The sequence below is a fragment of the Pithys albifrons genome, chromosome 12 (genome assembly GCF_047495875.1).
Source record: "Pithys albifrons albifrons isolate INPA30051 chromosome 12, PitAlb_v1, whole genome shotgun sequence".
In the NCBI taxonomy this organism is placed as follows: Eukaryota; Metazoa; Chordata; class Aves; order Passeriformes; family Thamnophilidae; genus Pithys; species Pithys albifrons.
The window spans coordinates 17190669-17215844 of record NC_092469.1 but is presented as its reverse complement, the minus strand read 5'-3'; the positions used below and the strand labels follow the sequence as shown (position 1 = coordinate 17215844).

At 42.1% G+C, this 25176-nt stretch overlaps 3 protein-coding genes across 3 annotated transcripts in view; 2 read left to right on the top strand and 1 right to left on the bottom strand.

Annotated features, from left to right (window-relative positions):
* Window positions 1-11898, bottom strand: part of BCO1 (beta-carotene oxygenase 1) — a 61342-nt gene extending 49444 nt beyond the window's left edge. Inside the window, exon 1 of the mRNA XM_071567174.1 lies at window positions 11811-11898. The gene's annotated coding sequence lies outside the window, so the exon portion shown is untranslated. The remainder of the gene's footprint in view (window positions 1-11810) is intronic.
* LOC139677323 (polycystin-1-like protein 2) overlaps window positions 1-14944 on the top strand; it is a 38709-nt gene extending 23765 nt beyond the window's left edge. The window contains 16 exon segments of the mRNA XM_071567175.1: window positions 280-592; window positions 594-863; window positions 1361-1574; window positions 2533-2761; window positions 3528-3759; window positions 4187-4283; window positions 5683-5823; window positions 6513-6698; window positions 7532-7859; window positions 7939-8072; window positions 8977-9104; window positions 9443-9603; window positions 10888-11098; window positions 12434-12535; window positions 13644-13775; window positions 14546-14944. Of these exon segments, the coding sequence (XP_071423276.1) occupies window positions 280-592; window positions 594-863; window positions 1361-1574; window positions 2533-2761; window positions 3528-3759; window positions 4187-4283; window positions 5683-5823; window positions 6513-6698; window positions 7532-7859; window positions 7939-8072; window positions 8977-9104; window positions 9443-9603; window positions 10888-11098; window positions 12434-12535; window positions 13644-13775; window positions 14546-14665 (2998 nt within the window). The 3' untranslated portion in view covers window positions 14666-14944.
* A 644-nt stretch (window positions 14945-15588) lies between these two features.
* On the top strand, window positions 15589-22452 carry GCSH (glycine cleavage system protein H). The gene is made up of 5 exons (XM_071567794.1): window positions 15589-15772; window positions 18877-18956; window positions 20062-20125; window positions 21615-21746; window positions 22320-22452. Exons 1-5 carry the CDS (start codon window positions 15637-15639, stop codon window positions 22415-22417), a joined length of 510 nt encoding a protein of 169 aa, XP_071423895.1. The 5' UTR covers window positions 15589-15636; the 3' UTR covers window positions 22418-22452.
* The last annotated feature ends 2724 nt before the right edge of the window (window positions 22453-25176 follow it).

Genomic DNA, 25176 nt, shown 5'->3' with positions numbered 1-25176 from the left:
ACAGAAACCCAAGCTTCTTCTCTTATATATAATTTCCTTAACAATTTAAATAGAAACTGCTCATGATTCACTTTCCCTCCACAGTGCAGCCAAAAGGAAAGGACACAATTAGCTATGACCATTCCATGCAAATCAAACCACAATATTTGGTAATTTCTCATAGTTATTATTTCTTTTGACAGTTCCTAGAAGCATGACCAGGTCAGGACATTGAACTACAGCTTTATTCTTTCCTCTCCTTTTTAAGTATCCATTTGATTTCCCTCTCCTCCCTCCCAGCAACCTGTTTTTCATGAAGACCTCCAAGGGTTTCCAGGATGGGCACATCTGGTACTCGGTTTTCAGCCGCTCCCCACGGAGCTCCTTCACACGTGCCCAGCGCGTGTCCTGCTGCTTCTCGCTGCTGCTGTGCACCATGCTGACCAGCATCATGTTCTGGGGCGTGCCAAAGGATCCAGCTGAGCAGAAAATGGATCTGGGTAACAATCCTCACCATTGCTTGGGCAGGGAAATAGAGAGACAGCAGAATGTGCAATCAGGAGAGTAGAACAAATGGGCTTTTTCACAAGAGAGAGCCCTGATGGTTTATTTTTCCTGGGGTTATTTTTCCTCCTCCCCTCTGTTTGACCTTGACAGGTAAGATCGAGTTCACATGGCAGGAAGTGATGATTGGATTTGAGAGCTCCCTCCTCATGTTCCCCATCAACCTGCTCATTGTGCAGATCTTCAGGAATACACGACCCCGGCCAGCCAAGCAGGGGAGAGAGAAGAAGTCTGGGAAGAATGGTCGAGGGTCCCCAAGCCTATCTTCCACCCCCCAGGCCACCCCGGCTGCCTCTCTCACTCCAGAGGCTGTGACAAAGGCAAGTCCCTGCGAGTCCTGCACTGCCCTCTGGTGCCACAAGTGTTCCCTGCCAGATGCCCTTCAGCCCGGCTGAAGTGACACGGCAGTTGCCACTGGTGCAGAGCACTCATGTGTCCATCTAAATGCAATCCCCAACTTCGTTAAGAGCTGCCTTTTTACATGTCAGCCCTTCCACAATTATTGTGTGCGACCAAACCACTGCGTTTAGAGGTTTAAGCAAACACTAAGCAAGACAGGAAAGGTAAAAGGTATCATAGACCCCGTCTTTCTCAGCTTAGGGCCTCAGGCAGGTAAGCTGTCCTTTTGAACCCTGAAAGCTGTCTTACTGAACTCACTGAAATCTCCTTGTCACATCCAGCACTGTAGGATGTGCTATTCTTATCCATTCTGGAGATTTTAGCAATTGGTGCAGCTCCAGCCAGTGGTGCTGTCAGATCACATCAGCTTAAGGCACTGCAGCCAGAGTCATTGCTGTGTTGCTGCTGTCTTTCCTAGGACATCAGAAGAATTGCCAACTCACTCTTTAAAGCCCTGAAGACTCCATCTCTCACCTCAGCATCAGATCCTGGAAAAGCAACGAACATCAACACACTTTTGTCATTGGTTGAGGACATCATCTGCCAGCAGAGCAGAGCTGGGCAAGGATTTTATGATGAGAGCAAGAAGGATGGTCCTATAATTGTCACATTAGGTTCTACGGATATACAAGGTAAACAACACACTGTGAAATGCCCTCTGAAGCCTTTGCAGTGAAAATGATGATAGCTCTGGATGTGATGGCCCAAGCCCTTCTTACATTCTGACTCAGGGGCAATTACAGAACTGCAAAATAGCCAAGGTTAGAAGGGATCTCTGGATCCCACCACTCTGCTCAGAGCAGGGTCAGCCGGAGCAGGATTGCCCAAGATCAATTCTAGACAGATTTTGAACGTCTCCAAGGATGGAGATACAAAAAGTTCTCCTATCAACCTACTCCAATGTCCAATAATCTTCACAATACTCTTATGTTTAGGAAGAGTTTCCCATGCTTTACGTTGTGTCTGTTGCCTCTTGTCCTTCCACTGTGCACCACTGAGCACCCAATTGAGTAAAGACAACTGTGAAATCTCTATTTTTTACACTGTAGAATTCAATATTTGCCTTGGGAGCAGGATCAGTATCTACAAGCACAAAGACTCACAAATGTCAGTTGTTTCTCAGGATTTTTTATCTGTCTTTTTTTTCCTTCTTGGCCTTGTGCTGTTGTTCTTTTCAGCTTGACTCTCAACTCAGGCATTCATTTATCTTCAATTAAACAAGAATATATGAGTAAACAATCTCACTGATTTCATTTAGACTCACATTTAGTTTTTCCAATGAGTCTACCAAGCTACTGATTGCACAGGGAAACTATGAACAAATTAACTGTTGATCTGATCTGACTTCTCCATTAAGGTTTCAGGACCACTGTTTAATGAACTTGCCTTTAGACAACAATTCCAGCCCATTCCAGCAGAAAAGTATTAAGCTTTAGTACTAAAGCTGGTTTTACATGTCCCTTCAAATGTTACTCTTCACTTTGTCACATTCCTAATCTTTAGCTCCAGTTCTACTACCTTTTGTACTGAACAGTATTTTAATCCAGGAATGTCTATTTTCTCAATAAATAAATAATTCATTGCCTGCAGAAAAAACAAGAAGCCCAACTCCAGACAAGAGAATTTGTGAGCGACTGAAATACAGTGATTACAATCGGTGCTTGTACACGCAACTCCAGCACGTGGAGATGGAGCTGGAATTATTGGGGCCCCATAAATTCCAGGTGCCTCAGAGTTACACACAAGCTGTTCATCAGGTTCAGCACATGAAGAACCTCCTGGAGAACCGAATCCGCTCATCAGCATCCACCAGTGAGGGGTAACTCAGCTCTCATCTCACACTCAGTATAAGTAAATTCAGGTCATGAATTCAAAATTGGTCAGGATGACAGAGCCCTAATAATTACTGCTTAATATGTGCTAGATGACTATTATTATATCTGTAAAAATAAGTCTTATTATTATACCATTGTAGAAAAGAAATTTCCATGCACTGTGAACTGCACACAAAGGCAATAATGACAGTTACCAACACTGTCATTTTTGCCTCCAAAAAGGAAAGTTACAACACAATGCCACGTGATAGTAAAGGGCTGGGATAATCACCAAGCTCCAAAGTCACAGAAGTCTCTTAAAATGTATGGATAAAGAAAAAATAATAAGTAGACAAAAATAGTTCAGTAAAATATGATAATTAAGTTGGAAGTATTGGAAACAATTCCACTAATTATCTCTCTGGCCTTTATAGTGATCACAAGAGATGTATCCAGCAGTTTAAATGCACTCATGGTTTTCTTTGTCAGTAATTCTACTGGAGGTTCAATTATGTACAAACTGAGGAGTAAATAAACCCATCATATTTATTTTTATTTCAGCTGATCTCTGCATTTCATCATATTTTTGCTCACTGTACATTTTGCTATCCATATATCCTATATAACTGCATTAGTTAAAAGAATTTAGAATGTTTTGATAGAGATTTTAAATCATAAGATATTGCCTGCTCCCAGTGAACTTGATGGCTGTGAGATTTTGGTTCCTGTTCCACCACAGCCTGATGTTTTCTCTTCTGGTTGACTCTCAAGGTGGTCCCTTACTCCAAACTTGTGCAGTGATGACAAGAAAAGAGTATCTTCCAAAGGACTGCCCTGGTGGTTTGTGTTCATTGGTTGGTTCCTGGTGGCAGCCACCAGTGGTGTGTCTGGGTTCTTTACTATGCTCTACGGGCTGCACTATGGCAAGGACAACTCCATCAAGTGGCTGATCTCCATGGTCATCTCCTTCCTGGAAAGTCTCTTCATCACACAGCCCTTAAAGGTGAGATCCTCAGAAATGCAGCCACTGGGCAAGATAAACTCATCTACTACCATTGCAGGAAGACAATGTAACATGTTCTAAAGAGCCACAGGACTTAAGATATAAAATGAGAAGTCTTTGCCCTTAACACAAGAGCTATCAGGTGGTTTACAGAGTTCTGCTGTCTTTAACTCCATTAGTTTAATCTCCCTTGCTTTGTCAGGGTTTATTAGGTGATGAGGTTCCTGACCAGGGCAGATGTGTCACATGGCAAACTAGCAGAGCACTGTGCACTCTTCTCTTGTTCAAGGGCTTCAGCTGCATGGGTTCAACCAAGCCAAATAATAGTCATTCTCCTGCACTGCCTGAATCCAAAGGGATCCAAGTCAAAGCCTGAACTTCTTCATCTGAAATGGAAATATGGTGAATCTATAGCTGATTCTTTCAGGTGCTGGGATTTGCTGCTTTTTTTGCTCTGGTTCTGAAGAAGGTGGAACATGAAGATGTAGAAAACACAGCTATTGATGGGCCTTTATCTGCACCAGGTAAGTGCCAGTAAAGTGAGACATGACTAAAGAAAGTGCTGTATTCTCAAGATTTTGGAGTGCTTTATGTGTAAATGTGTGACTCACCTCAGCTGAGAATTTCATCAATTATCTTTATATACCCAAACCTTAGCTGACAATGTTAGCAGAAATCACTAAATTCACAGGTCCTGTGACTACATGCCTACCCATGAGCATTTCCAAGATCAAGGGGAAGTGAAAACAAACCTAAATAACTGATTTTGTGTCAATTGCAGAAAAAACATAAAGACCATTGTATGTGTAGGTTGGATAAATCCTGCAGAATAGTTAATGAAAGAGACCACACAGTCAAAAAGATATAAGAGAAGTTCTAGGTCAAAAGAATAATATCTCCTTATTTATCTTTTTACAAGCACCATCTCCCCTAGCTCTGATGTGCAATTGTCCCTGTTACTGGAGAACCTGCTTACTGCCAGGATGCTGATGGTGACTTCTTCCTTCCCTCATTCCCCAGCTTGCCCATGTCAGGATAAAAGAAGTATTCTACTATGTTGATTTGTACAAGATCAAGAACTGTACAAATAGAGAGTTAATTACTTTTCTGTCTGTCAACATTCAAGGAATATCTAGAAAAGAAAATAACATGTGGCAAAGTCACTGAAACCATTATAATAAAAATTAATGAGTCAGTGCTATTATTATGCAATAACCATGCTTAAATACTTTAGCTACATCAGGCATATTTTATCAGGTCACACATAAGGAAATCAGATATGCAAGGAGAGTTGTTTCAGCTCTGTGCAGACACCTCAGTATTCATGGCAAGGCTTGCAACAAAACCTGTAACTATTCCACAACCTAGTGAAAATAAATATGTGACCCACTGCAAAATGCTCTCTTCATGTAGATGGGTAAATCTTTATCTGACAAGCACATCTAAAATCTCTCAAGGAAATTTCCCACCTCTTTAAGTCCTATAAGAAAGTTCTCAGGTTACATACTTTTCCACAACCACAATTATTTGTTTGATTCCTGTAAACTGAACAGTGGTTTCTGCAATCATAACCACGTCTAAAAAAAATCCTTCCCCAGCAGACAGGAGAACTAGGGCACAGCAGAGTTATCTGATCTACAGGTTCCTCCCTGATCAGCCTCAGGTTCTGAATACTTCACCTTCTGAGATGCTCAGCCTAGAGACAGACACCTGGACTACACGTGGTGCTAGACCCGACACAGTGTTTGTGAGCTCCTTCCCTCCCCACAGTTCACCTTACTATACTCATTGTTTAAATCACATCCTCTGTCTTCCTAAGGGAAAGCATTAAATAGAAACGTTGCCTTTGAATGTCCAAAGAAACACAAAGCAGGACATGGTGATCTGTTCGCTGATCCCAGGGTTTATTTGTCTCCCTCACAGGTGATTCACACCCTCTCTTTGGAGCCCGGAGGGACAGCAGAAGCAACATTTACCGGCCACCTCCTGCAGCTGATGTGGAAAAAATGAAAATCAGCTGCATGAAGGAGCAGAAAGCATTTGCCCTCATCCGAGAAATCCTGGGTATTATCCATATGTAGATTTTATTCAGTAGTACTCATCTGTACTTTTACAGCAGTGATAATATTGTTCTCTTGGGTGACAAAGTTTTGGCATATCTTCAGCTTTCTGCCAGCCATCTGATGTAGAGACAGTCTGTTCTGTGGCAGCTGGAGCTTCAAGGAGGTGGGAATGTCAGCTGGAGATGTGTCTGAGTCTTGATTTCATGGTAAAGAAACACATCACAGACTTATCAGAGGATAAAGAAAAACTAGAAAGGATAGAATAAGGAGGTTAGCAGTTAAATGAAGGTGAAGTCAAAGAGCAGATGGAGGACATCTTTCTAAAAACAGATAGTATCTATAGATAATTACTTACACCTCTGTTTTGTTTCCTGTAAGATCAATGGCAAAAATTACAGCTTCACTAGGAACAAAGTTAGACTATTCATTTTGTTTAGAGCTGCCATGACTGCTGCTGTTCAGTCTTCCCACTTATTTTCTTGACTGCTACTCATATTCCCCATGTGAACCACTTAAACTGCAGCCCAGTGAAGCAGCTTGTGCTCATTCATTAGCACTGGTCACTCAGAGTCTACAAAGCACCTCCTTGGCCTAATAGGTGCTGACAGCAGTAATTAGTCATGCAATCTATTTTGAACAGCATTGTTAATTCAGATCTCACATGTGCTGTCTCTTCCTGTTTTTTTCCAGCCTATACTGGGTTTTTATGGATGCTGTTACTGGTTGCCTATGGGCAGAGAGATCCCAATTCCTACTATTTAAACAAACATATTGAGGACAGCTTTACGGACGGATTCCACGATGTCTGCAGTTACAAGGATTTTTTCACATGGGCAAACACCACCTTACTCAAAAATCTTTATGGATCATACAAAGGTGCAGAGTCACATTGTATCTCTTCAGCTTGCCAGATTCTGAAACATAATCTTTTATACATGTCCCTAACTTGAACATGCATATTTGAATGGAGGAAAGACTGTGAGTGTACATGGATTCTTATAATATCAATACTAGTGGATAACAAAGCCCTCACAGTTTGACCCAAAGTCAAATGTGTTCTGATGTTTTCCTTCTATTTAATATAAACCAAAAGTTCTGCATGTAATGCTACGCTTTTCAAATTTTACATTAGGTACTCGAGACACTGAGATACATGCCTCAGTTTTACCCAAGATTCTTTCCATAATCTGAAAAAGAGAATGGCAGACAGGTGGCACCATAAAGCTTTTCTGAGGAGAGTGGTTTGCATCAGGACTTGGGTCAGTGTGAAGGCAAATTATGCAATATCACCAGGTTTCTATATAGCCACATCCACTAAAATCTGACCCATTTTCCAGCTTGCATTTAAGGGCAAATATTGAAATACATTAGCAGAGTTGTTCTTTGGGCATGACAGGGCACATGAACACTGCATAAAGCTACTCTGCTGTGGGAGTCAAAGTGAGTCACTTTTCTCCCTCAGGCCTCACTTTCCTTCTGTATAAAACACAGATGGGGAGTGATAATGAATTCTGTTGGTTTGAGTGTTACTTAAGAACTCAGTTCAAATCAATGTGAGGGGTTAATTTTCATGACTACTTTGCTTACAGTGTTTCCAAGAAAAGAATATATAGCAAAATATTAATGCATCAATGACTCATAAATGAAATGCAGAAATATTATTATTTCTGTTGCATTGCCAGTGCTGCTCTTTTTCATCTCCTGTTTAGGATTCATTACAGATGGCAATTCCAAGCTGGTGGGTAGTGCTCGAATTCGCCAAGTAAGAGTGAAAGGAGACACCTGCCCTATTCCTCCCAAACTCCAGCATGTAGCTGATGAATGCCATGCTCCATACTCCCTACAAACAGAGGATACATCAGTTTATGGAGAACACTGGAATACTTCAGCCTTTGATAACTCCTCTGACTTGAGCTCAGCATGGCAGTATCAGAGTCAGTCCAGACTGAGAGGGCACCCCAGCTGGGGCAAACTTGCCATCTACAGTGGAGGGGGATACGTGATTCACCTGGGAACTGATCCTAAGAATGCCTCCAGGTACCACCTGTATGCCTGTGAATTATGTGTATCTCTGGCCTGTAGGAGTTAGATCACTGACTGTACATTCTTTTGGCAGAATTCTCCAGTACCTTTTCAACAATGTCTGGCTGGACACCTTCACAAGAGCAGTGTTTGTTGAATTTACAGTCTACAATGCCAATGTGAACCTGTTCTGCATTATAAGCCTGATGTTTGAGAGCAATGCTTTAGGTGAGAACCTCTCCTAAGTTACACATTTCTGAAGACAGCAAGCAATGCACCTACAGAAGGGAGATTTACATGCTGTCAATGTTTTCCTAGTTCTTTATTCAGTAAACAGAAGGGTTTGAATAAATCTAATCATGACAGAATTAATGCACATTTTATAAATCATTTAGGAAGAATGCAGCATTGCAGTAATACTGACAAAAATGGAATATCTTACATTTGCTTATGCTGTGGTCATCTGCTGATGAAGAAAACATGGCACTGAAACTTAATTGCCAGAAGTTACACAATGAGAACAAGAAAAATTATGTTTCCTAATCTCTTTAGCTAATCAATGCAATATTAAGGCAGAAATACAAATAACAGTCTGTCTTTTTCATTCCAGGTGACTCCCAATATATAGCTGTGTAATCATATAACACACAGTTTGGATACAACAAAGAAAACAGTGAAACCAGATTCTGGTTGAAAGGTCATAGCAAAACATTTGGTCTGATCAGCAGCCTCCCTCCAGTCTGGCCTGGTATTGGAAAATGCCCAAACTGACTGCAAAACTGAGCTCATTTTTGCTTTAGAATGTGATTCAGCTTTACATCTCCAAGTCCTTCTGCTACAGTTCTGCATTTGTGGGCCAATCCAAACTCAGCCCTGCTGGGATTAGTGCTGGGCTATCACACAAGACAGCACCAGCAATCTGAAAGCCCTCTGAAATTCCTGTTTGAGGAAATTTTCAAAGAATACTTACAAGGTTACTCACATAATCAAGTCTAAATCTTAGTTTGATAGTTGGATTCAGCCTCACATTGATGTGAAAGCAAGTAGAGAAGTCTTAGTGGTGAACTGAGCTGTTTGAATGAAAACAGAAAGCTGTGACTATCAGAGCCCTGAGGTGAACTCTGTTTTTCAGGGGCCTTCTTCACAAGTGCAGAGCTGCAAAGTGTCCGGCTTTACCCATACACCAACAGCCTCCACATCTTCGTGGTTGCAGCAGAAGTCATTTATTTCCTCTTTATTGTGTACTACATGATAGTCCAGGTGAGGCCCAGTGGAAAGTTTGGCTGACAGCATCACCTTGTGTCTGGTGTGGATTTCACTTCCAAAAACTTTAGGACTGTACTTGATTCCTGCAGTGCTGCTGCTACACCGATGGAAGATTGAATCAGATACAGTATCAATATAAAATAATAGGAAGGCAACATTTTATTTGGCTGGAATGCTTCTTTTGAGAAAGATAGTGAGAAATAAGTGCCAGCTGTAGTTTTATTGATGCACAGTAGTCTGCTTTTTTGCAGAGGGGATTGCCCTAATCTTTAGAGGTGTATTGTATGATATGGAGTCATGAGACTGAGACAGTAAAACTCTTCTTTTCACAGGGAAAACTGATGAAGAGTCTGAGATGGAGATATTTCCACAGCAAGTGGAATCTCCTGGAGATGGCCATTATATTGATTAGCTGGAGTGCTCTGTCAGTGTTTGTGAAAAGGACAATCCTTGGAACCCGAGACATCAGTTACTACCAGGAACACAAAGAGGAGTATGTACTAAGGCTGTTGCTTTGTTGTTGCTAATTATGCAGAAATAAATCTATTTTTCCCCTTCCCACACAGCAGCTTGTCTGTGCCAGATATTGCTATCCTATATGGGTATATTCATGAACCCTGTAAGTGTTTCAGGGTTTAGATTTGTGTCAGCAATAGGAATTTCTTCTGATCCTACTCTAATGAAATCCAGCAGACCTGAGCACTAAGTTCCCTTTCTAGTTGCTAATTGTCTGTCTGCATCACCCTCTTGTGAACCAACAAGCCTTTCTGCTAAGGACACCCACCCAGAAAACACATACTCTGCCTTGTTCTTTGTTATAAAAAGCCATGGGTTAGAGAACAATAATGGCTTATTTAGTACAGAATTGAAAATTATAACATCTGTCAACATATGGTCACACAGAAAAGAGGTGATAGAATCACAGGATCATTTAGGAAGCAAAGGGCCTCTGGAGGCCCCTGTTCCAACCCCTTCCTTGGTGTTAGAGCAGGTTGCTCAGGGTTTTGCTTGGTTGAATTTTGAGCATTTCCAAGGACAGGTTCGAAAACCTCCCTGGAGTAAACAGGGGTTCCAGTGCTGAACCACTCTCATTGTGGGGGAAAAAACCACTGCCTTTCCATGTCCAGCTGCATTTCCTGTTACTGCTGGAATTCCTCTTGCTGTGGCTGTTGTCTCTTGTCATTTCATTGTGCACATCCTCTCTATAACCAATGACTATGTAGCTGGAGACAGCAGTTAGAGGCCTCCTTAGCTTTCTTTTCTCCAAACTGAACAAACCCACCTCCCACACTCTTCTCTCAGTGGCCCTTCACTGGACTCAATGACTCCTTGTAGGGGAGCCCAAAACAGGACTCGGAATTCCAAATGCAGCCTCACATGTGCTGACTGAGCAGAAAGAATAAAAACTTCCTTGAACCTGACAGTGACATTCCTGCTAACACAGCACTCATATATCACACAAGAATATATCATGTACTCTATTTGTGCACACAATTTATAAAAGCTGCATTAGCTGCCTTTAAACTATGACTTGCTAAAAATAAGCAGCATTTGGGCTACAGCCTAGACCTTTTCTCATTAAAAACATCTCTGCTATGCACAACTGAGCTTTTTGTGTGCACACAGCAAGAAGTACAGGTGGGAATACTCCAGCAGGAACTCATTAGGTTTCCACTGAAACCAGGACAGAGTGACTGGCTTTTCCAGCATACCCATTTATGCACTTCAGAGGACTCTGTGTGCATGGTCTGTTACACATTTCCTTTTTCTCCCACAGCTCTGTGAGCTTCACTGAAACGGCGAGAGCTGATGCAGTTCTTGGGTACCTGATGGCGTTCCTGGTGCTCCTCTCCACAGTGAAACTGTGGCATCTGCTCAGGCTCAACCCTAAACTAAACCTGATCACCTCAACACTAAGGAGGGCATGGGGTGACATCTCTGGATTCATCACTGTTATTGCAATCATGTTCCTTGCCTATTCCATTGCAGTGAGTACCCCTGTGCTTTCTGTTACCTGCAGTCTGCACCCAGGTGGTGTCACCTTAAGTGAATTGTTTCTGAATGCTGAAAGCAACACAGCTTTGCCATGTAAAATGGAATAAAGCTGTCTGCCTAAATCTTAGGTTAGCAGCTTAGAGCTCAAGTCTACTGTATGAGTGAAAGAGAAGTTAAAATATCCACTTGTCTGCTCTTTGTACATTGAAATCTAGTAAAAAAATCAAATACTGAGATAAAAAAAGCATTCTCTATGTGTAATAGATATGACAAAGAACAAAGTACATTACAAGTAATTTTCTGGATAAAGTTTAAATCATGGAGAGTGCAGCAAGCGCCATTTTCTGTTTAGCTAGTTTTTAAGTGGGAAATAATTATTTTTCTGCCTATTGTAGGATACTTATTATGCAAGTACAATTATATTTTCATTCTAATGAAGTTAAAGAATTCTTGGACTGCAACTATTTATGTACATTTACTTTTTGACTGAAATGTTTTGTGCAAATGATGTGGGAAATTCAGCACATCTTAATTGTAAAATCACTGAAAAAGTGGAAGCCATCTGAACCAAATCCAAGCTGTTCCATAAAGGAAGGACAGTCCTGTGGCCAACAGGACCTGCTGCAGTCTCACCCTGACTGATTTCATGCTCCTCATCCCTCCCTCCAGCACTGACATTCAGACACTGGTGTGGGACAAACTTACCAGGTGAAATAAGGGATCAGATCAGTCCCCTGACCCAGCCTGCTGTCACATCATTGCCAGGGATGGAGCTGTGAAACAAAGAGGCAGAGGGGTGAAGAAAGAGGTGAGACTGCAGCAGCCCCCATTTAAATCAGACACAGTAGGCCCACAAGTTATAAATTAACAACTCAGCATCTTGGTTACTGAGGCCAAACAAAGAGCTTGCCTACTTGGAAGGATCTGTGCCCTGAAAGGGAAGTGTTTGTGTCTGTGAATAATTTGGACAAATATGCAAGGATAAATCTGCTCCTTGAAGATGGGCTACATTACTTTCATGATTTTGTCATGTATTTGCAGATTTTTTTACATATCTAGGGGCAAGCTGAGCAGATATGAGACATTCTTATATCTGTGATAAAAGGACTTAGAGCTAAACACTCTCAGAAAGTGTGAATCCAGTTCTAGCACTAGGTTAGGCTTCTTCTGTGACCTTGTCTAGTGTCTCCACTGTTTGCCCAAACCACTAAAAGCTTCATGGCTCTGACAATGAGCTGGGAAGGTTTTCTCTGAATACAGCAGTAATTAGTTGATTTTCCACCAAGAACTTTGGTCATGACACAAGATGTGACTTCTGTCCTCTGCAGGCAAATCTGATATTTGGCTGGAAGCTCTACTCCTACAAAACTCTCTTTGATTCAGCAGAGACCATGGTCAGTCTTCAGCTGGGAATCTTCAACTATGAGGAGGTACCACTTCTAGTTTTCCAAAGTTTATCACCATTTAATTTGCATCTCAGCTACCAAATATACTTTGACCCAGCAAATAGAAATACTTCCAATTAGTGTTAAACATTAACATAATTTTGCAAGCCCCACAGCTTTCCTAAAGCTTCCTTTTCTCATCAAGAAAAAGTCACCATTTTGACCATGAGGAGACTCACAATGAACCTTTCATTGAGAAACCTGCTCATATTTCAACTAGAGATGTTACTAATTGATTAAAGGAAGTTTTGAGCAATTTTCTTAGAAAACTAAAGACAGAAATGTGAGTGATGCCCTGTGTTTGTTATGAACATACCCTCCAGCTTCCCGAGAAAGGCAAAGGGAAGTTCATGTTACATTTGTTTTTATTGGTCTTGACTTTTTCATGAAATTCTTTTAAATATTGCAATATCCTTTGAACACTTGTTTGTGGAGTAAGCTAGTTCTTGGACATCTCTGACTATGAATTCCTCCTTGGTGGATGTTTTTAGACCATGGATCCAATAGGATATATGTGGCTTTGATCAGTAATTGGGCTCAAAGTTTTTAATCTCTATATCCCCCACATGTAACCATGAATATATACTCCTATGTTGTAGCTTACATGAAAATTAGAGTTTGGGTTTTTCACAACCCTTGGTTTGTCAGTGTCTGAGACAGTCTGACTGAGCTTCTCTGTGAAGCACACAATAGAATGCATACAGGGTTTTCTTATGTACTGTGAGAGCTCAGGTGTGAGGAGCTTCAGTTGTTCTGTGGATAAACAGATGTCCAGACTTGTCAACATTCATGTGAAACTTTCATCCCAGCAGAATCAAATGCAAATACTTAAAAAAACCCCAAAGATTGCTCATCTCATGTATATATATACACATATATACATTAAATTCTGTCATGTTAGTACTATATCACATCAACACAATACAGTGGCTAAAGGTGAAAGTTAATATATATGTATAGTTCATATGGTATAATTGATTAGACAAGATTTTCAGAGAGACGAACTTTTAACTGGGTCTTAACTGCTTGTATGAATGTCTGTCTGTTTGTTGTTACAATCACAACATGATGTCTTACCTTATGAATTATACAGGTCTTGGACTACAATCCAATTTTAGGCTCCTTCTTAATTGGATCCTGCATCATTTTTATGACATTTGTGGTACTCAATCTGTTCATTTCGGTGATTCTGGTTGCTTTTACTGAGGAGCAGAAGCACTACCAGGTGTGTTCATCTAAATTCTCCTGTTTTAACATTTATTATTCAGTGCTTACTCATGATTTAATTCGGTCCAACTCTTAAGAAATCAACATTTGCTCAGAAACCACACTTCAGGTTTCCCAGATTTACACTGCCTTTTCCTGTTCAGATGAGTCTCTGTTCAGATTCAGTACAGTATCTGATTTGTAGCCTTCTGTTCACATACTAAATCCAGAGAAAAGTCTTAGGCTTGTGTTGGGATATTTTGAAATCAGTGCCAAAACTGCTACTGAAGTGCATGAGGGCTTTACAGCTCCTTTTAAAATTCTCACTCTGAGTGCCTTACCCATTCAAGCTATTGATAACATGCTGTGAAATCCAGCTTAGGACTCCACTACTGCCCAGAATTCCTCTGTGTTTTAAATAAAGTCAAGGGAGAATAAAGACAAAATATATTCAGTCTTTCTCCTTTACTTCATCGAGCATTGGTGGGTGGCTCATTGTTCATACCACTGGCTCTATGGGAGCTGGCAAGGGAACTCCAGGCTCCTGTAGAAAGATTTCCATGGGCTTTCACAGAGCCAGAATTTCTATAGTGCCCATGCCCATCTGGGGCTTTTGTCTGGATAAAAATATTGGCAGAGTGTTTTGCTTTGGCAGCCCCCTGTGCTTTGCCAAGGAGGGGAGTTGGCTTATTCCATCTCAAGCAGAGACTTTGTGTGGTGACTTGTTCTTCAGCAGAGACTGAACCCACTTGTGGTCTGTGCTCCCCAGTAACTCTGCTGTCATTTCAGGCTTCAGAAGAAGAAGAGATTGTTGATCTAATGCTGATGAAACTCTTCAGTTTCTTTGGGATTAAGTGCAAGAAGGAAGAGAAGCCAGATGGGCAACTGGAACAACCTGTCAGCAAGTGAACAATGAACACACCGAAATGTCACTTTGCTTGTGGGCAGAACATTTACCTGTTCTCTGTCAAGCTGCAGTTGTTAGTGTTAGATTAGGGTTTAGGTGTAGGTTATTGCAGCTTCTCACTAAAACGGGCTTAGGCTGTGTCAGGGAGGACCAGGCTGGGCATCAGGGAAAAGCTCTGCCCCCAGAGGGAGGTCGGGCACTGAACAGGATGCTCAGGGCAGAGCACCGAGCCTGGCACAGTTTGGACAGAGCTGTGAGGCACACACGGTGGGATCCCGGTGGATGTGCAGGGCCCGGAGCTGCACTTTGCCCACCCATGTGCGCCCTTCCCAACTCAGAGTGCTCCAGTTCTGTGAACACCGCGCGGCGCTCACACCAAGCCGTTCCGGGCGCGTTAATGTGGATTTAACAGCTACTAAACAACGCTAAACCTAGAGGCGAAACGTCCCGCTCGCACTTGCTGTAGCCTTGGCACCTTTATTTAATAAACACAGAGCGAATGCTGCAGTTTGGCTGAAAAACCTCTGGGTCTCCCTTGGGGCGGTGCGCGGGAACGTGGAGGCGCCCTCAGGGCGGCTCGGCGGGGGGTAAAGGGCCGGGGCTTAGGAGGGGACTCAGGGCTGAGATTTAGGAGGGGGCTCGGAGCCGGACTCGGAGTTGGGCCCAGGAAGGGCTCAGGCGGAGACTCGGAGCTGGGCCCAGGCCGGGGCTCAGAGCCGGGACTCAGAGACTCGGAGCCGGGCCCAGGCAGCTCCTCCCGGCCCGTAGATCCCCGTCCAGGTCCGCCCAGTCCCCACTGCCCAGGCAGGGCTCAAACCCAGGCCGAGGCTGCTCGCCTCGGCCCGCAGACCCCCAGTCGGCTCCTCCCGGCCGGCAGATCCCGCCCCGCCCCGCCCCGCCGAGGGCCGCCCCGGGTCCGTCCCCGCCCCGCCGCCATCGCCGCCTCCCGCCCCCGCTGCTGCCCGCGGCAAAGATGGCGTGGCGAGCGCTGCGGCGGGTCGGGCCGGTGCTGCTGCCGCGCTGCCCGTGCCCCACAGCGGCCCCAGCAGTGGCCCTGCCCCGGGCGGCCCCTGCCCGCGGGGTGCGCTCCGGCCCGCGGCTGCTGTCCGGTGAGTGGCGGGGCAGGGGGGCTGCGGGACTCGCCCCCGGTGCTGCGTGCGCGGGGCAGCCGGAGCGCGGCTCCCTCCATCCCTGCCTCCCTCCATCTCTTCCCGTTTGCCTCCCTCCATCCCTCCCTCCATCTCTCCCCGTTTTTCTCCCTCATTCCCTCGCTCCTGCCGGCCCCCCGCAGCCCCCGTGGGTCGCCCAGAGCCCCCAACACGGCGGAGTCTTCCCCTTGTCCCGCCCCTGCCCCTCTCCCGCTTCCACCAGGAGCAGGTTCACCCCCGGTCGTTGCCAAGAAACTTTTCACCTCCGCTCCACGCTGGAGTTTTTAAGCGGCTCGGTGACCCCCAGCCAGGGCCGAGCGCAGAGAGCACCAACCTGCCCCAAAAAGTGTGTGTTTTCCTGGGACTGTGGTACCCAACAGCTCCAGGGAGCAGCATCAGCGCAGGAAGGGCAGCAGGGGGTGCGTGGAGGGGAGAGCAGGGCCAGGGAGCCCCTGCCGGGTTTTGGGGGGCTCTGAGCCTGTTTGGGATGGAGGAGTTTGGCTCTGGGCAGAGGTGGCAGGGCAGGAGGGGCACTCACACATCAGCGCTTGGTGGGATTTGGTGCTTAATTCTGAGAGCATCTGCTCTGATGCTCCCTTTGAGTGGAAGTGACCCACGGGAGTCTGAAAAACAGTCTGTGGCGCTCTGGCAAACAGGAATGTTGCAGAAGCAGGTGAGGAGGAGAACATGCTATAAAAGTAATACAGCCACTAAGACAATCTCATCAATTTTCTTCCAGGTAGTCTTAAATCTACCTGTTTACCACCTTCTGCTGCAGGTGAAAGAAATAACGTTTGCTCTTCATTATTTGCAAGTTCAGTCAAATCGAAGCTTTTCCACTATTCTGATGTACCCGTTGTTTTTCTATACATATCATTTGAAGGAATAAGATAAGTCGTGCTTTTGTTTTAGGCAGAGAGGAAAAGTTTTGTATGCCTCTTTGTGGAGGTGTGAGTCCACTCTTCAAGTATATATTTATGAAATATTTAACAGAGTTAAATTAGGACAGAGTTCATTTAGTTACTCTAAATGCAGGGCTGAGTTCAGAATGTGTTAGTTAAGCTGCAACCAAAGTCCTGTTGAAATGAATAAAGCTGGAGTAAACTCAGCTGCTCTTCTGAAAAAGAATGCACAGAGAGATTTGGTAGGCTCTGATAGTTCATATTCATTAAAATTGATTTATTTAATTGGGTGATCACATAAGCTCAAAGTTCAAATGTTGAGGTTACTTATTAACTGTTTTTAATTTGACCTTGACTTTATTTGCAGTGGATTTTGTTGCATGCTTTGAAATTTTTTCACTTTTTTTGGTCTCTCAAAAAATTTACATTCTCTTCTGACTGTACAGAACATTTTACAGCAGTATTCCACTGATGTGGAAGTGTTCTGGTTTCTTATTAGCCTTGCTTTTTAAACAGATAGTAGATAATATTATTAAATAAAATGTATTGCTTGGGTTCTGTGTAACATTTGTAACATCACAAATGATCCGCTTGGGTTTGAGACTGTGTCATTCTCCACTGTTGTGGTTCAGGTTCATTACTCATTTCTAATGGAATTCCTGTGGCTTTAACATCTTGACCTAAAATGATTTAAGACATTTGATTCATTCTGCTCATTAGAGTGTGTCATGAGATTTTTTTTGTAGGTATAAATAATACTATCTGAAATTCTCTGGGTTTTTTGAGTGATAATTCATGGGAAAATACTTCGTATTCACACTTTACTTAATTTTTTGTGTACTCCACTTGGAAAAACATGTATTGCTCTACTGAGGGCTCTAAAATTTAGGCCCTGTTCATTTTATCTGAGCTTGATTGTGTTCAGCAAAAGGATGCCTACAATTGAAACAGCTTAAAATATGACAGACTTACAGTGGAAGGATTTTAGAAGTCTGCAGTGAGAACTTCTGTTTTCCTTCATGTACAATTTTAGAAAATAAAAAAGGATTGCAAAAGTGCAATTAGGATTTGCATAAGTGCAGTTTCTCTGGTGATTGCTGTAAAGAGTCTGGCCCAGAGGAAGAGACTGAGAAGAGAATTTTGAGCTCAAAAGGAATGTCCAGCTGTACTGCCCTGGCACTGGTCACACAGGGAGCTCTGTTTCAGGAGTTATTTTATCTGACTTCTGCAGCATCCTTTTCCTGGGTGGATCATTTCTGCAAGTGACAATTAAAAATAAATTCTAGTAAAACTAGAAATAAGTAAGGAGGAATTTATGGAGAAACTATATGGAAGTGAGGAAACGGAAAGGCAACTAAAAATGCCAAATAAAAGAAGTTCTAGATAAAATGTTAGCAAGAAAAATGTTGCGTGATTTTAAACCTCTTTTATAGTTTCTCCATATGACTTTATAAAAACTGCCTCTGATAAAGCTTTCTTGAATCTTGCAGGTTTAAAATGTATGGAGAGTTGTAACATTCCTGTGAAATGATTTAACAAGGTCTTAAATGGCTTATTTTAAAATGATACAGAATAACTAGTGTGTTCCTCTCACAGTACCAGGATTAACAGAGACAAATTCTCTTTAGTAACAGTTGTCTGCATGACTTGCCTTATTAATTTGCCCAGTATTAATTTGCTTAATTTTACACAGATCTGTGACAACTTTGAGTGAGATGCTGACACTGAATGAAACACTCACACTGTTCCTCGAGTGGCCTTTCCAGGAGTAAAGAAGTGACTGTCAGAAAGAAACACTAAATACCTTTGAAAAGCCACTATGCTATTGTAGAAATGCATGAGTAAAATACACACACGTGCTTTAGATTTACACTTTTGTTTGAAGTAGAGCTGCTCCTTTTGCTCCTGCCCTGCCTCCAGATGGTTGCACAGAACTGATAATACTCTCAGGAAACACCCAGGGAGCTTCTGCCCCATCACTGAGCGTGTCCTGAGCAGAACAAGATGCTTCTGTTAAATTGATGTGCTGCTTAAAATATTTTCCAAGAGAAATGAACAAAACTGTAGTAAAAATCCCCCCAGTCTGGGCCTGCAAAGGTGTTACTGTATTTAAGTGAGCAACATGTTGCTTGTTTCTGAAATACCGAGTTTGTTTCCTTTCAGCCCGCAAATACACAGACAAGCATGAGTGGGTATCTGTGGAAAACGGCATTGGAACAGTAGGAATCAGCAACTTTGCACAGGTATTGATCCCTTCTCCCTCACCCAACCTGCAGTGTTTGTTCATGCACACCTGCTCTTGTCCTTGCTCTTTGGACACTTGTGATTTTTTCCTTGTTTTAACTGCATATGTGACACACCGAGCATGATTTTTGGACTTGGATCTGCCATGTTATTTGTGCTAATTGTGCTGCCTCAGCGTTCTGATAAGTTCTTGATTGCTTGAGATTGAGCCTATGCAGAGCTGAACTCGATGAGAGGGTTTATTGCTTCAGTTCTAGGCCTGGGCAGTTTGGGGCTGGGTGAAGAGAACATCAGACTTCCCTTGGGCACAAATACGGTGAAATCCCTCTGGCTGAAGAACAGTTGGGAATAGATGTACAACTTGGCATGTGGTTCTTATCTCCAGGATACAAATTCCTTTGGAATTTTTGTTTTGTTTTTTGGAATAGTCACAGGTAAATTCAGGACAGAGATTCACTGGATGTGAAACTTAGGAAAAACTAATGTACAAGCTATCAGTAAATAGAATGAATGTTTGTTAGGACAAGCAGCATCTCGTGTGATGTCAGTTCTGTGTGGATAACAGGGACACTAAGTGAGATCCCTGCCTTTGGTGAGAGTGGTTACACGTGTCAGGGAAGAGCTGAGCCAGTTCTGATGGTGATAAGGGCCACAATTAAGCCATTAAGGACAAACCGTGTGCTAACAGCTCTCCAGTGGTCCGTGTCTCTGGGAAGCAATCACTGAATTTTCTCTCCGATTGCACTGGAAGTAAATCCTCTGTGCTTTGTAACAAAAAGATAATGCCCTCAAAACATTGGAAACTCTCTTTCAAAACTGTTGTTACTGTAGCTGATGCTGAGAGGATCAACAGATGTTACTCCTTATTCTGCCGGAAGAAATCTACATGTAAACTGAGCCTGAGGGTTATTAGCACTGTAATAGAGAACAATGTGGCATTTGGGGCAGGATAAAGAATCCAGCTTTTTCACGTTAATTGTTTAAAAAGAAAAAATGAAAACCATGTAGTCCTTAAAGAGTGAGAACTAAATGTAGAGAGTACTTGTATACAAATTTCAGAGTTACTTTCCTTAATACTGTTTTTGCTTGTGTTTTTCTTTTCAGGAAGCATTAGGAGATGTTGTTTACTGTAGTCTTCCAGAAATTGGGACAAAATTGAGTAAACACGGTAAGTTTCAGCTCTAGTTGCTAATGAAATGATTATTCTAGTCATGCCACTCTTCTTTTGCCAAGCTGAATTTTCTGAAGTAATATTTATGGTCATTAATACCATTATAAAGCTTCTGGATGCAACATAAATACAGGTATTTCTACAAGATACAGCTTTAATTTCAAATTCTCACCATCACACTGTGCTTGTGCTGCTGAAACTGTGGAGAAATTTATTCAACAATAAAATATTTGAAATATTTCTTTTAATAATTTTATCAATAACTCATTTTTAAAATAGTTATGCTTTGATTTGGACTTGCAAGTGTTTATTTGTATTTCTCCAGTTCACACACTGTGGTTTGCACAATGTGAAATTGATATCGAGCTCTGATTTTTCTACAAATAAACAGACTCAGTAATTTTGGGGTGTCAAATGTAACCACAGGGGTTTGCTCATTAGCAATGTATAAACTGTTGTATTCTTTATAATTGAGTTACATAATTTTCCATGTTAAAGAAGGGTCAACATGACCAGGTAGAGAGGAAAAGCCCTTTCCTGTGTTAGCACAGAGAGCTCTCGCCTGTGCACGAAGGGAGGATTGTCAGTAGCTTCATACTGACAAAAAAGGAATGTAGATTTATGAGCTAAGGTAGGAGGCCTTTCTTTTGCCGCCCCTCCTGTGGGATAGGTCTGTATCAAACTGCTTTGGCCAAATCCATTGCACCACATTGAATGGTGACTGGTAAGACAAAAACTCCTTCTGTTTCGGATTTTAATTAACCAACTTGAAGTTTTGCTTTATCTGAGGGAATTTCATTTCCTTTTAAGTTCTCTTTTCTCCTCATTCTGGCCTTAGTCTGATTCCAAGCTTTCCCAGAACAAGTTGTTCTCAAATCCCTTGTGCTGTTGCCTATCTACTCTTGACAGCTCCTAAAGCCTCTGTCTTGTTTGCTTGTGGCTTAGAGCTGCTCTGCACTGACATTGCTCCAGGCCCCATTTCCATAACTCCTACAAACCAGGGAAGAGCTGCTGGGTGCTCCCAGTGTGGGGCTGCTGAATACTAATGTGTGTTTTCCACTTGATGGTGTTTCTGAAGAAAAAGTGGGATTCCTGAAATCGTGGCTGTGTCTATTTTCTGACCAAAAAGGCTTAAATTGTAGATAAAAGGCATGTTTAGGCCTCTTGTTGTTCCTTCTAACCTGATATATCATGTGCTGAGAGGCTTTAGCCAAAGGATTAACCAAATGTAAGGAATTTCTGTCCCTTCTGTAACAGCCAGGTAGTCAGTGATAGGCAAGTTCCCCAGAATAATTCAGGGGCATAACCATCAAATTTAGTACTGCTGATAGTTGTCATAAAGTGGGTAACTTCAATCTGTGAGACAGATTTTCTTGCTCAAGATCAAGACATTTCACTGGTTGGATCATCATCACAATGTCTGGCTAAAAGAACTGAAGAACTTTGTTTTCCCCTTAAAATCATTCACTCCCGTTCTCTGTTTCAGATGAGTTTGGGGCTTTGGAAAGTGTGAAAGCTGCTAGTGAACTCTACTCTCCTCTCTCAGGAGAAGTAACTGAGACTAATGGTGCCCTTGCAGATAATCCAGGGCTTGTCAATAAATCTTGTTATCAAGATGGTAAGATGTCATTTTTATCTTCCAATAACAAATCCTGCCCAGATTATTGCTGTCACAAATGCCTCTGCAATTCCTGTTCTTCCAGTTTAATGGCATGGAGACTTAAATGGAATATATTGAGTATAGTTCAAGCCCAATTAAATTTAACATGAAAGCATTATCACAGTCTTGTATTTGACAGCTATTTTACAATGTGTTGTTTTCAGACATACACTGTAGTCGAATTTAAATGTATTTCCCTTGGTTGCATTTCTGTTTCTTGGATCTTGTAGCATCTCCTGATGCTGAGAGGTCAGGCTGTTCTTTCTAAACAGCATCTCCTTTGTGCCACTGTCAGAGCCAGCACTAAACTAAACAACAGCTCTGACTCAAAACACCATTTTTTATGACAGGTTGGCTGTTTGCTCATTTTTAAAAGTACTGAAATGTTGTTTTGCCTGCACAAAAATCCCCCTGATTCCCCAGTGAGCCAGGGCTGATGTTCCTGCTGGGAGCACTTTCCTGAGCAGTAACATGGATGAATCCTCCTTGCAGGATCTCAGCAACTCTTTCTTTTTAACTTCCTAACTCCAGGTTGGCTTATCAAGATGACTGTGGCAAACCCTGCTGAACTTGATGAACTGATGACCGAAGATGCCTATGAGAAATACATAAAATCCATTGAGGACTGAGCTGGAATAATGAAATAAATTCATATAAAACCTTTCAGTGTAGTTTGTGATCAGTCAAGGAAATACAGACTATCCAGTTTTGGCAACCTGAATAATACCACCTATGATCACATATACAAGACCATAAATAACTGCAGTGATAAAAATGTTCCACATCTCTGTGCCTGGGAGGGGGTTTTATTCTGTTGTCTGATTCATATAATGTCAGAATGTTCTCTATAATGTTTGGGGTGACAAAATTTGCTAAAATATATACTCCCCAAGATTCATTTGACATCAAATTTGGTAACAACAGCCTTAATAGGGTAATTTTGTTGTAGGCACATGACTTTTCTTGTAACCTGGACTACAGCGTTCCCTGAAACACTTTTTTATTGTTCCCAAGGTGTTGAAAAGCAGTGTCTCCTTCACCTCCCTCTGTTCTTCCTACTTATGGTCACAAAGATGATGCCAGAAAAAGGAGAAGCCCTATCAACTACCTCTCTGCATGATTTTTACTTCTTTGCAGAATTTCTTAATCCTTTGTTTTCACTTTTACTGCATAATCCAACAATCCTCCCTGTGAGGCAGCAGCTTTGGGCCCTCTCTTCCCATTTCTGTGCTTTCTTACTATGCAAAGCTCATGCAATGATAGTTTTTCAAGCTTCTAAAGTGGGTTATTTAGGTTGTAATTTTGCCTAGCAAACACTACCTAAGACACAAATAATTAAGGAATTAATTCTACATCTTGGGGTTGGCAAGTGTGGTGATGTCAGAAGAGCAGATACAGGGGAATGCTTAGTTCATATCAGATGACTAAGGCAAAATCCATCTTCCTTTGGAAGTTCTTTCTAAAAGGATATGAATTACAGCCCTTTTAAAAGGCAGCACTACACTGCTGGTCATGCAGACACCTAGTGTATAAAAAGAGGTTTTCTTTTATGATCTGAAGGCATGTCAAAGTAATTGGTTTGGTGGGTTTTTTGGCTTAAATCCTAGGAGCAAATTTTCCCTACAGAAGTCACAGATCAAAGCCTTGCCAAGAGAATCCACCATGTGTTTAATGCAGTTTCATCTTCTCCACAGGAGCCAAACTGCAAAGTGACTGAGGGGAAAGGGGGTTTGGCTGTTCCATGGGAACTCTGACTCTGCAGTGGTTGATTAACAAAAGGCTCTTGCAAACCTGGTGTAAATGTTTTAAACCCCTCAGTACTTCTCCATCATTCCCAGTACCGTGCAGTGTTTATTGGGACAACCTGCAGGGCCCAGAGAGCTGGTCCTGGGCTCTTACAGACTCCCTGCATCAGGTTGGACCTTCCACCCCTCTGTGCAAGAGAAAGAGAAGGTTTGTTTCAAATAACTGCAGGCAAATGGAGGCAGGAAGAATGCAAGGAAATATTTCTGTTTGATACTGTTTCTTCCACTTTTTTTCTCAGCTTTGGGGAGCAATAGGCCCTTCATTCATTGCCATGTAATACATGATCCTTCTGGATCTCCCTTTAAAGGGTAGTCCAGAGCACTGTACTGCATTTTCCATTAAAAATGTTTCTATTCTTTCATTTTGATCAATCAAATAGTCATTTCTGTAATGCCTTAAGGAACCTGAGAATAGTGAAAACTGGCAAATGTGGTCTCTTGCTCAGATGTTGCCCATTTAAACTGTGTTAGCAGTTTAGGTGCATGAATGTGGATAAATGACAACTGTCCAAAAAAAAACATGGAACAGAATTCAACCTTTCATGGTGTACAGTTGGAGAACAGATGTTCTTTTGCTAAAAGAGGAGGACAAAAACCCTCATTGTTTTAGGGTTTTATACAACATAAAGTGACTTACTAATTTTCCCAATTCCCCTTAAAATGAGAACAGTAATGCTCAGGTGCTTTTCTTGTGTGGTTTATGCCAAGAGCTATGGGGTTCTGCAGTTGTTCAGTACAAATGATGTCTATCAGAGCAAATATGGTTTACTACAACCCACTCAGCCAGCTGAATTGTGCTTCCAAAATAATAAATTCATCCTTGTTTGATGTTTGCCACCAAAGCAGAGCTCTGAGCTTGCTGAGAACTTCACAGCGTTGAGCAGCAGGAAGCCTCAGGGAGCCCACCATGCCCTGCCAGAGCATGAATGCAGAATTGCTGATGTGAACACAGAATTAATGCCTTTATCAAAATAAAAACATGGAGTGAATGTGTGTTGGCTTTGGTCTATGACACAACATTAAATGCTTTTGTTTAAATTGTAGGGGAAAGCATCAAACTTGTTCACCAGTGTGTGCTCCTACAGAAATGAATAAAGGAGGTGATTTTTTACACAATAACCACTTTAGCTGTGACCTTGTTAAGTCTTGATCCTGAGCTTAAGCACTTAACACTTAAAATTACTGGATCCTGAACACTACAGACTTGGTAGAGAGATTGGGTTTATGGCAAGTTATGATCTCCAAACTTCTCCCACAACCGATAATTATGTATCTTTATCTCCTGAGGGTTAATTATATCATAACTTCATTCCATCAACACTTCCTTTCTGTTGCACAGGTACCCACCCCTTTCATCTCTCCCGTTATCTGACTGAATGACAGAAGTTAAATTTGAACTAAGTTTTTCAATCCATACTTTATTTTCTAAGATTTTTATCAACATCAGTCCCAAAAAGCTTGTATACCTAAAATTTGGCTGTTTTTCAACCACTGGAGTGCTGCCTCTCCCCGTGAATCTTGGCTTGTTGTTTCTATAAATACAAGTCATGTAATTGTTATTTCTTACTGGGGGAGGAGGGGGA

Bases quoted from the DNA above. Each gene is read 5' to 3' on its own strand.
- GCSH (XM_071567794.1), top strand. From the start codon at position 15,637: ATGGCGTGGCGAGCGCTGCGGCGGGTCGGGCCGGTGCTGCTGCCGCGC. The intron at 15,773-18,876 runs GTGAGTGGCGGG...GTTTCCTTTCAG, and splicing joins CGGCCCGCGGCTGCTGTCCG to CCCGCAAATACACAGACAAG. The intron at 21,747-22,319 runs GTAAGATGTCAT...TCCTAACTCCAG, and splicing joins TAAATCTTGTTATCAAGATG to GTTGGCTTATCAAGATGACT.